General features: G+C 36.8%; 1 protein-coding gene across 1 annotated transcript in view; it reads right to left on the reverse strand.

The window, feature by feature from the left end:
* The window catches only part of LOC111513108 (uncharacterized), a 102851-nt gene that overhangs the window by 24110 nt on the left and 66231 nt on the right, over window positions 1–12510 (reverse strand). Inside the window, exon 10 of the mRNA XM_074179105.1 lies at window positions 11768–11992. Within this exon, the coding sequence (XP_074035206.1) occupies window positions 11768–11992 (225 nt within the window). The remainder of the gene's footprint in view (window positions 1–11767; window positions 11993–12510) is intronic.

Raw genomic sequence — 12510 nt, forward strand, 5'->3', positions numbered from 1 at the left:
CCTCATCTGTGAAGAGAATTTTCGATAAAATTTGCGGATGTTGTTCAACTTTTCGTTCGACGTTTCGATACGTGGTTGGAAATCTGGTAACGTAAGTGCCTGGACACACTGAATATGATGAGGATATACTTGCTGTTTCTATAAAATTCTGTGAACTGTCATGTGACTCACATTTAAAGTTTGACTAATTTTTCTTGTACTTGTATGTTCACTAATTTCTTAGAGAACCGCCTCCTCCAATTCTACAGTTCTTGTAGTCCGTGGCCGTCCTACTGCAAAATTTGTTTCAAAGCTTCCAGATCCGGAAAGTCGCCGGAAAAGATTCGCAAATGTCGCTGCATAAGGAGTCACGCGTTGGGGATACCTTTCCTGATAGATGCGCCTGGCCTCGCTTGAATTTCCGTCAGCCAAGCCGTATGCAAAAACCATATCAGCATATCACCTTGTATAACATATTGTAGTATAATATATTATAGTATACGTTTTAGTTAGTATTATATATCTACAACGCACACAACGTTTTCGTGTGCAGACCAAGGACAGAGATATCAACCTGCCTAGGAACCAATGCGACTGTATTTCAAGCGGAAATTCACGCTATAGAATTGTATGCGGAGAGATTGGAAGAATCCAACCTCATACACAAGTCAACAAAAATATTCTCGGACAGTCAAGCGGCGTTGGAAGCTCTTCGCTCCTACCAAGAAACTTCTAAATTGGTAGCAAATTGCCAAATCGACTCTCCTCAAAAATAGGGTGCTGCAGGCAGCTTCACTCAAACTGTCGGAAGACAGTGCGTGTCGCCTCTGTTTGGAAAATGATGGAACAACAGGGAAAATACATTGTGCCTGCCCCCCTGGGGACCGAATCTGGTTTTCAGAGTTCAGCAGAGCCGGACTCTTACCATCTGACCTGAAAGACCACTCACCGTACAAACTAATCAGCTTCGTTAATAAGATGGGTTTATTTGGTAGGGTGTGAATAGGTGTGAGCCACAATAAACCTTGCGGGTTGTGATAGAGGGTCGAATAGACCCACTCACTTTGAACCCAACCTAACCTAACTACAACGCAACCAACGGCGGCAATGCTATCCTGGGTCACCGGGATTTTTGGCGTGCGTGGAAAGAAGGAAAGCCACGGCCATAACCATAACTTGGGCGACACTGTATTCATCAAGTTCACAACTCAACACAACATTTGGTTTACTTATCGTAAACTCCACTTCTTTCGCACCCGAAAAACGCCATGTGTAACAAATTGGTGAAGATACTAGATATTCTTAAAGAGATGACGCAAAACCATCAAGCCTGACAAACAACCAAAGAAAACGTTCATTACGAAAGTATAGGAATATCAACGTATAGTGATGATCATAATGAGCCAAAAGAATCTAGGAGCAGAAATGCCGGATACTGAGCCAGTTTATACATCGGTGAATCCAAACTCTTTCCTGGACCTGTGAGTGAGAGAGTAGAGCAGCCAAAGCAAACAGGCGGTCTGAAGAAACCAAGTTACTACAGTTACTATGTTTTCTCGACAGTACAGCATTGGACTTTTTTGAAGCAATCAAGCAGTAAAATTTAAACAGTTCTATTTTCAACTGTTGAGTTGCAAACAACAAATCACTGAAGACATATGGACATTTGTTTGATAAAACCAAGGCTTTTTAGAAAAGGTTATTTTCTCGGATGAAACTAGCGTGGACTTCACTTCTTTTGCCTTCAAATACCCCACGCGTATTTTATTTGGAAGAGCCTTGAATTTGATGACTGGACCATTTTTTGAATTTTTGACAATCTCAATGAGCCTAATTTCTTAATATTTGACTTGATGTCAAACTTGCGACTTCCATAAGAAAATCTCAGGCATGAATTCTAGATTTATTCCAATTTAGCAGCGTCAGCTGAAGCAGCGTGCCATTGCAATAACATCGGAAATATTGAATATTCACATAATTTCAAATTGGTCGCTGATGAAAATTGTTTCAGACAGACCTGTGGAATAGTGAAAAATGAGCTTGACATGTTTGGTAAATCTCAGATGAGAGACAATTCCAATCCCTAGCGAAGTTGAGCCCAGTGGAATTACTTTGAGATCGACTTCTTAAGAAAGAGACATTGCCACATGGATTATACAGTGCTTTTCAGATAAAAGTATCCACCTTCAATAACTTTTGTAATACTGGTATTTAGGAAAAATCCAAAAACACGTCAATTTATGTTGGAAGGGGCAAGCATTATGGCTTATTTGAACTTACTGGAAAAACCACCCCCTCACCCCTAGCATCATCCCTTTTTTTTTAATTACTTCTCATATTTTTTATGTAAAATTTGGATACTCCTCTTTGAGCTGATTTCAAAAATGTATAATACTTGTGGGTTAAAGTGGTTTGTTTATAAGATTAACAATTTTTCTTTTAATAGCACAAATTTCACTTATTTTTTACTTTCACCTTATTTGCCTGTAATAAAATGGGTTGTACAACAGTTCAAACTCTTTAATGTTTTTAACTGTGCTATTTATTATGAAGTTACAATAAGTGTTCAAATTGAGTACCATTTACTTCCATACAATGGTATAATCTATTTTGAAATGCCTCTCTGACATTGCCTAACGGCTGGATTTAATTGTCGACATTCATTTTCTATCCTCTCTCGTTAATCATCCAGAGATTCTGGTTGGGTAGCATAAACTTTTGTTTTTAAATAACCCCAGAAAAAGAAGTCTAGGGGTGTTAAATCCGGTGACCTAGGTGGCCACTCCATCATCAGACCTCTTCTACCTATCCAACGAGCGGGGAATGTTTCGTTTAAAAATTGTCGGACAGGCATAGCATAGTGTGGGGGAGCTCCGTCTTGTTGAAATACCAGTAAATCTTCGGAAAGGTTATCATCATTTTCTATTATTGTTGTAATACGTGGGTCAACCCCTTCTATGAGTAACTCAAGATATGATTCACCATTTAAATTTCCGTTGAAAGGTCCGACAATGTGGTCACCTAGGATACCACACCAAACGTTTAACTTTTGGGGATGTTGTGTATGGAATTCACGCATAATATGTGGATCACTTTCAGCCCAATATCTACAATTATGCCTATTCACTGAGCCATTTAATGAAAATGAGCATTCATCAGAAAAGTAAATATTGTTTAACAATTGTGGATTGTTATTGATAAATTGCGTCATTGATTCGCAAACTCTAGACGACGATCAAAATCATCTTCATTCAACTCGTGCACCAACTTAACTTTGTATGGGTGGTACTTGAATTCATGTAGAACTCGGAAAACTGTAGAAGATGAAACACCGATCGCTCTACTTATTGTTGACAACGATTGAGGATAGCCTCTAAGCTGACTTGCCCTAAAATTGCCACTTGGATTGCTTCGTTATTTATGAGTCCCTCTGGCTTATGCACTTTATTGCAAACAGACCCTGTTGTGGTAAATTTCTCCATCAGTTGAATTACATACTTATGAGTTGCATGTCTTCCGTCATGTAATTCGTCAAATATTCTAGCAGCAGCTCTTGCACAATTATTATTTTGGTAGTATAAACCTACAATTTTAATTCTTTCTTGCAAAGAGTAAACCATTTCAGCGAAACAAAATAAATAATGTATCAGAGTACACTGTCAATAGTGACTTCAAATTCTAGTTGACAATATCAAACTTTAATAAAAAGTAGAGTTTTTTGTTATTTGGATTTTTGAAGTAGAATAAATAGCACAGTTAAACAGATTAAAGAGTTTGAACTGTTGTACAACCCATTTCAGTACAGGCAAATTAGGTGAAAGTAAAAAATAAGTAAAATTTGTGCTATTAAAAGAAAAATTGGTAAATTTTCGTTATGTGGACACCCGGCGATTTTGAAAAAATTTTTGACTGTACTTACGTATTTTGATGCATAGATTACGAATCCGAAAGAAAAAAGCGGCGCTCTCCCTTATTTAAAAAGTTACGGCCTTTCAAAGTTCAGAAAAGGGCAACTTTTCAGCCATCTTTTTCACTAAATAAACTATTTAAAAACACAAGCATTTATTCACTAGGTCACCTACACACCTTATTCCTCCTTCTTTAACACTTTTCACTTCAATAATCAACATTTTTCTTATAAAAATGTTAAAAAATGTACGAAGCTGCTTTTTGGTTACATATCACTGTATTTTACGTTTTTAAGGTTGATGATATGGTTGGTACGACTGATGCAGTCCATATTTCTGAAGTTATTCAAATATTTTTTACCTTCATTCTTTAGATCGTAAATTGGTTTTTGGTGGTGTATTACGAATTTGAAATAGTAGGCGACTGCAAATACCAACCGCTTTTTCCTGAAATGTCACTAGTAACTAACCTAAAGATAGAATAATGTCACCAGGAGAAGCATTCGTTTTTAAAATAAGTTTTTTATAAGAAAAATGTTGATTATTGAAGTGAAAAGTGTTAAAGAAGGAGGAATAAGGTGTGTAGGTGACCTAGTGAATAAATGCTTGTGTTATTAAATAGTTTATTCAGTGAAAAAGAAGGCTGATAAGTTGCCCTTTTCTGAACTTTGAAGGGCCGTAACTTTTTAAATAAGGGAGAGCGCCGCTTTTTTCTTTCGGATTCGTAATCTACGCATCAAAATACGTAAGTACAGTCAAACATTTTTTCAAAATCGCCGGGTGTCCACATAACGAAAATTTACCGAAAAATTGTTTATCTCATAAACTAACCACTTTAACCTACAAGTCTTATACATTTTTGAAATCAGCTCAAAGAGGAGTATCCAAATTTTACATAAAAAATATGAGAAGTAATTAAAAAAAAAGGGATGATGCTAGGGGTGAGGGGGTGGCTTTTCCAGTACGTTCAAATAAGCCATAATGTTTGCTCCTTCCAACATAAATTGACGTGTTTTTGGATTTTTCCTAAATACCAGTATTACAAAAGTTATTAAAGGTGGATACTTTTATCTGAAAAGCACTGTATATATAGTCATTGTTTCTTGAATTTCAAATTTCAAGGCCTAATTAGAAAATTTCTATTGAGAATTATTACTTGTCTTTCATTACAGTTTGTCAAATTCTGAATATATACAAAGCATAAATATCACCAGACAATTTTATTTCAAAACAAGCGCGCTACTTCTGTTTGAGGACCAATTACTACTTTCCAATTAGTATCTGCTGCTTTTTATTTTTATATCTGGTGGGCTTACTCATCAAAAAGGAACGCGCTTGGAAATTTTCAAAGCAATGAGCTTCTTGTTCTATTGTGAGAAAACAGTTAAAGGAATCAAAATCCATGCGCCTAGCCATTCTAAAACTAATTGCTTTGAAATATTTTGTTCATCACGGATGTCAATCAATAATGTACTACCAACATTGTGCTGTATATTTACAACAGCATCTGTGCAACAATATAATTACAGTTCTGTGCAACCTACCAGCCACACGCAATAGAGTGAAGGGAAAGGGAGGTCTACAACAAAGAAATAAATAGAGAAAGATAGATAGTCAATAGATTCGCAAACGGCAATTCAAGAACTCAGCTGCTCGAGTCTTTTATATATGATCATGTTGAAAATACCTGATTACATTCCATCTGATTGGAGAAACATGAAATTATTTTACGGATATAATACCTGATTGGGTATGTTGATCTGATTTCTGTGACGAAAATTTACAAATGCTTTTTCGTTTTCACGTTGCTACAAATTTGAACGAGCTTATATAGGCAGGTTTCATGAAAATATTTGTAATAAGCTTGAGGTCAGTTCAGAAGATGCTCGAAATGATTGCCTGGAACTTCTTGACGTATGAACAGCCTATCCGATATTTCACGCCAAACATTTTCGAACACAGTAACGTCAATATTTCCACAAATATTTATTATTCTCTACCGTATATCCAATATTGAAGCAGGTTCACTTTCGTACACCTTTTGCTTCAAATAGCCCCATAGAAAAAGGCCAATGGTGTCAAATCTGGCGAGCGGGCTGGCCATTCTGTAGGACCTCGACGGCCAATCTAACGACCGGAAAAAGTACCTAGTATCCAAATATTTTCTTACTTATCCGGAGTGGTGGTGCTTCATCTTGTTCGAATACAATATCCATAACGAATTCATTAGGATTAGCTTCTGTAGTTGGTGGTGGTGGTAGTACTGTAGTTTCCAGTATATTCAAATACAGTTCCCTGTTGAATTTTGCTCAACAAATATAGGTCCTACAATGTGGTTTCCCAATATTCCTGCCAAAACGTTAATTTTTCTGAATATTGGGTATGTGTTTCCCGGAAAACGTGAGGGTTGGTGTCACTCCAATAACGGCAATTTTGTCTGTGAACATTGCCGTTTGAAGAAATGTACATTCGTCACTGAAACAAATATTGTGGAGATAGGTAGGATGCCTTGCAGTGGTTTTTGTCATGATTTCGCAGAATTCTGTTCTTCGATCAGGGTCATCTTCAGTTAATTGGTGTACCATTTTAATTTTGTATGGATGATACCTATTTCTCTTCAAAAGTCTCTACACAAAAGAAGCAGACACCTCACAAACATTCGCGGCGGAATAAGTAGACTGTTCAGGATTTACTACCATCTCAACAACTATTTGCACTTGCTGTTCTTCCGAAATGGACGGATGACCTGGTGGCTTTTTGTTATGTACACTAGCGGTAGTTGTGACTTTGGATACAAGTTCATTGAAAATCCTTTTGGTCTCGTGAAAGTTACGCGTCGCACCGAAAATAAAAATCGTTTAAATTTTTCATTCCAATGGACGAGAATGGACCATTTTAGAGATTGTTGACGTGGTACCTGTCTACTAGTAAAACCGAAAACTAAATGAGAATATTTCAGCTAAAGAATGATGTTCATTGTCGTACTGACATTATTTATCGTTTTTATAAACAAAAAATAACTCAACAAACCTCATCGGGTTGTTGGAATTGCCATATGGCAATTCCAAACACATTAATATCTTTATTAATGTGTTTGTCTTCAAGAAATTATTTAACGTTCCGCCATTTTGTAGTAGGTGAAGATATTGACTTCATAGTCTAGGGTTGTGAAATTAGGAGCTTCAAAATGATGTTACAAGACCCCCTTTTCCATTTGATTTTTTCCCAGTGACGCCCAGTCGCTATTTCGAAAGTTTCATTTATCAATTTTACTTCAAAATAAAGTATTCATGCATTAATTTCATTATCCCAAATTTCAATATTTTGAGTTGACCCGTTCAAAAAAGAAAAGGGGGGACATTAAAGAAATGCACTGTATATTTCATCAGTAGATGTTCACGAAAAAAATATGGAACTGCAATACTTGTTTCAATGTCAAAGTGTTATTGAATATATTCATCATGAACGTTTCTGCCAAGAGGTGATATTATTCTATAATAGTGATATTAACAATGAAAATTTTTTGCCAAAAAAATTATCCTATCAAATTTGTCAATTTCTAGTCATGTGTGTCGAAATAACCAATGAAACCATCATTACACTGATAACTACCCATGGATAGTTTTCACGGGTAGTTATCACTTATGTCATGACATTGCTAAGCAACCAACACAATAAAGTTGTTTGACATTTCAGTAATTCAATTTATTTCGAAAATGTCACTTCCTCGCTTTGGTGTTCAAAATGATGCGGCAATTGACAAAATCATTGAAGAAAATACACCAAAAAATACTGTCAATAGTAAAAAATACACTTGGAAAATATTTATGGAGTTATATCATTATACGAATTGTTCTTTTAATAACTGTGTGTTCAATAAATAATTTTGTTCGAATTGCAAAAAATTTTCTCACCGAATATCCCTCGAACATTGATAAATAACTCATAATTTTATCACAACTTCCTCAAGCATGTTATTTTAGTTATTTGGTAACATCCCTCCGCCTTCGGCGTCGGGATGTTACCAAATAATGTGCTTTCGAAAACTGTGATAAAATTATTTCGTTAGTTATCAATGTCCTTGGGATATTATAGCTGATAATGAATCAGCTTCATTGAAAATACAAAAAATACCAAAATAAATGAGAAAAAAGTTACAAGAGATTTTGGTAGTCATTAGCGAAGTTTAGCTCAGAGCTATTCTAACTAAACCAACAAGCACCATTCCATGATAAGAGTAAAGGAAAATAAAAAACAAAAAATAAAAAAATATCAGTTGGTAATTTTCCCCTAAAGAGTTGATAAATCAAATTGATCTGTTGTTATATTCTTTATCGATTCATCCAATACGAGATAATTGTATTCGAATTTCCTGATGTCTCACACCACCGAAAAAAAAAGATCTCCGAAACTGTACAGTGCGATGTTGTGGCGTAGTTGAATCGTTGCTATTTCCCATACTCATTGAATGGATATCTGCATGCAGTATTAGTTTCTGTATTAAACGGGGAGAGTGAATAAGAGTAATCCATTTATGGACAAAACAATCCAAATGATATAATCATACCGTTTCTCATATTGAGTTTTTTGAGGTTTCAGATATTGAGTCATACTTATGAATTCCATAAATTAGACGGCAATAATTATTTTGATTTTTTTTATTCATATATGAAGTCAGAGTACGTTCAGTTCAGAGAATATATTTGAATTTCTTTCAACATCAACATAACCTTTTATTGATATCATTCAAGTAACATACAACACCCAACAGTGAGTGAAACAAACATCAAATATTTTGGCATGAAAGTGACTGTAAAGAAAATATTCCGATCGAATGTTCATGATACAGAAGTATGCAGTAAGGATTGTTGCTGAGTTGGGATTAGGACACCCTAATCCTGTAGGGGAGCATTTCGGAAGTTAAAAATATCAACAGTTGCAGGAATATACTACTGTTACATACTTGAGGCAAGCACATATGTATATCGCAATAAAAACAAATTGGCTGCTAACAAATCCTCACATACCCATTTGACACGAAATGGCCTCTTACTTCTACCCAGTCAATATCGAACTGCTCTCTACCAAAAAAGTTTTGAATATCAGAGATGCAGACGGTATAACAAACTTACCGACGACAGTGAAGTTTCAGGAAATATACATATTTTCAAGAGAAAAGTTAAGGAATCTTATTGTCAAAAACTGCTACATTGTTGAGGAGTTTCAGCTGTAACTTTATTTTCATGTGAAGTGTACGGTTTATTTGATATACACCTTTTTTATTCATACACACGTAGAATTAGTAACTTCAGTATATTTTATATTTATACTTTCTATTATTTGTAATAATTGTGTTTGACGTGAATGTCTTATACACATCCAGGTATATTTTAATCATTCTAGTCATTTCATATGTATATTCATTTTCTTGAATCATTTCTCTACTTGAATTTATTGACGTTTTTGTCTTTTTTATTTGCATTATCACACTGTTGATGTGAAAATCAATTTGTGAAAATAAGGGAATTATTTCAGTGTCATTGCTTTTCGAGTTTGAAAGCCGTGGATTTTTGGAATTTCTTCCTGACGTTTCGCTGGCGCGAGTGGCTAGCTTCTTCAGAAGTTTATCCGTCATGGCTTGCTGTCCGATGACTACCTTTTAGGCTTCATAAAGTGTATTTTTGCCTTGCCTTGTGGCTACGTTACGTGGATGACGCCTTCATCATCTGGAAACATGGAAGAGATGCCCTGAACCGTTTCCTAAACCACTTGAACGTCCAACACCCGAGCATAGAATTCACCATGGAGATTGAGCAGTACCAACGGATAGCTTCCTAGATGTACGAGTAGAACGAAGTGGTACCAGACTAACCCACAAAGTTTATCGAAAACCCACATACACACAGATAGATACTTGCACGCACTATCGAACCAACATCCCAGCCAAAAGAGAGGAGTCATCTCCACTCTAACGAAACGGGCTCGGAGAATATGTGAACCAGAACATCTGGAGAGGGAACTGAAATACCTTGAAGTGACCTTGAGATCGAATGGATACAGTGCTTCCGAGACCAGACAAGCCATGAAACCGAAGGGCACCATGGTTCAAAACGCGAAAAAGGATCAGATGGTTGCACGCGCATATCTACCGTTTATCCCTAGGGTCACGGACAGAATTGGAAAATTATTGGGCAAACACGACATCGAAACAGTCTTCGAACCCACGAGGAAGATACAACAAAGCCTCAGGTCGGCTAAAGACAAAAGAGACCCATTATCAGCAGCAGGGGTCTATCGCATACCGTGCACTTGTGGAAAGGTATATATCGGAACCACCAAACGATCCATGAGAACAAGACTAAAAGAGCATGAAAGGAACTGCAGACTAGGCCCAACGGACAAGTCAGCTGTGGCAGAACATGCACTTAGTGAAGGAGACCACAGAATTTTGTTTGAAAACACAGAATTAATTGCCCCCAACCAGGGATACCATAGCCGACTGGTACGGGAGGCAATAGAGATCCATAAACACATGGAGGATTTCAACAGAAAAAAAGAAGTGGTGAACCTCAATCGAATATGGAACCCAATTTTAAGGAATTCGAGAATAACGAACAGGACAACAGGCAGCGAGATTGTTAATGTTCCAGGTTCAAGTGCAGGTACGAGTACCGGTACAAGTGTAGGTACAAGTACAGGTTTAAGTATAGGTACAAATACAGGTACAAATACAGGCACAAATACAACTGATTACCTGACAAGGCATATATACGCTTTACGAAGCCTAAAAGGTAGTCATCAGACAGCAAGCCATGATTGTTAAACCTCTGAAGAAGCTAGCCACTCGCGCCAGCGAAACGTCAGGAAGAAATTTCAAAAATTCACGGCTTTCAAACTTGAGAAGCAATGACACTGAAAACCTCAGCCGTGAAAGTCTAAACCATTATGTCAAAGGAATTATTATTTTTATAAACAATCGCCTGTGCTCTGGTTCTCAAAAGAACCATTTTTATATTTGTGCACTGTTTGGAACCTTTGGTGTAGTAATGCATATCACTGGAGTTTTTTCCCAACGCCAAACCGTTATTTTCAACACCTCGACACGTGTTTCGATCACCAATGGATCATCTCCAAGAGGAAAATCAAACTCTTTCTGTTGAAGATCACTTGGTGATTGAAACACGTGTCGAAGTGTTGAAAATAAGATTTTGGTGTTGGGATACAACTCCAGTAATATCACCAATGGATCATCTCCAAGAGGAAGATCAAACTCCTCCTGCTGAAGATCACTTGGTGATTGAAACATGTGTCGAGGTGTTGAAAATAACGGTTTGGTGTTGGGATACAACTCCAGTAATATTCTATTAAAAAAGTTCATTGAATTGCCTGAATGTCATGAAACACAACGAGTGAGATATGTGTATAATATTCCATCCGTTTTCTGATAATTGACAGTTTTGAGCAGCACGGACTCGATTAATTTCAACGCGGCTCCACTTCATCTATGAAACCTTCGTCTGAGAGAAAGTAGTTGTTTACCGTCAGGTATTTACCAGAATCTACGATACAGTTACTTTCGGAGAAAGTAATGTTTCAAAATGGGATATCTGATATCCACAATATCCATATTTTTCAATGTCATTCTGTGATTTCGTTCAGTTTTTCAGGATGTGAATTACAGTGTGTTACCGTCAAAAGGACTGCTTTCGAAAACCTGTATCTTTTTTTTTGGGCTAATTATCTCGAATGTATCCAATATAAACGCCTTCAATTCACAAGTTGGACTCTGCAGATGAAAATTCTTGAATTGCCTGCCAAAAGAATAGAATAGACTTGGTATGACAGCAGAGCAAGGGGAGTTGAGCCACTGGAGGCCTTACGTCTCGGGGGAGGTTTTAACAAATCGTCCAAACTGAAGGTTCGTGAGGTGGCGGGTTCGTAGCCACTGGCGTGTGGGCTGGTCAGGCTGAGAATTGACGGCTTTCGAATACCCAAACGGCCGAACAGAGATCGGGGTGTGGTTCCTGGTCCTGGACTTGGGGTGATGGCAGCTCCGGATGCCGCTGCCAGTTGTTCTCGAACCGAAGAACTTCTCAGAGATGACGCTGAAAAACGAATGAACGATTTGATACTCAAATATTGATATTCATATATGAACTTGAAGTATATTGGAAAAAATATCTGTCAATATTCTGAAGAAGATTTCAAATCTGAACTTGAACTAGATATGAGATGAACTCAGTTGAATCTATGTCAAAAAATCGACGAACGTATACAGGGTGTGACAGAAAGGTAGGTCATGAATTGAACCACATATTTTGGGGTCAGAAATAACTCGATTTGTTATAACTTTCATTAATGCAAATGTGTACACAAAAAAGTTATAGCCGTTAAAAGTATGAAATGAAAATCGATTTTTTATAATATTTCATGGCTTATAAATAGCTTCCTTATCGTGAGAGCATATTTTTCATATAAAACTACGAAATATGTTCAGCGCCAAACTGAGCTATGCGTTACAATAAAATAAGTATTGTGACACCTTCGATTCAATACATCATTTTTGAATTTTTTTTGACACGTAGCACTTTTTCAATAAGCCAGTTTTCCCCGAGATTCGGAT

Source organism: Leptinotarsa decemlineata, unplaced genomic scaffold (assembly GCF_025532065.1).
Source record: "Leptinotarsa decemlineata unplaced genomic scaffold, Ldec_3_MD MMD2_tig00004307_RagTag_RagTag, whole genome shotgun sequence".
Taxonomy (NCBI): Eukaryota; Metazoa; Arthropoda; class Insecta; order Coleoptera; family Chrysomelidae; genus Leptinotarsa; species Leptinotarsa decemlineata.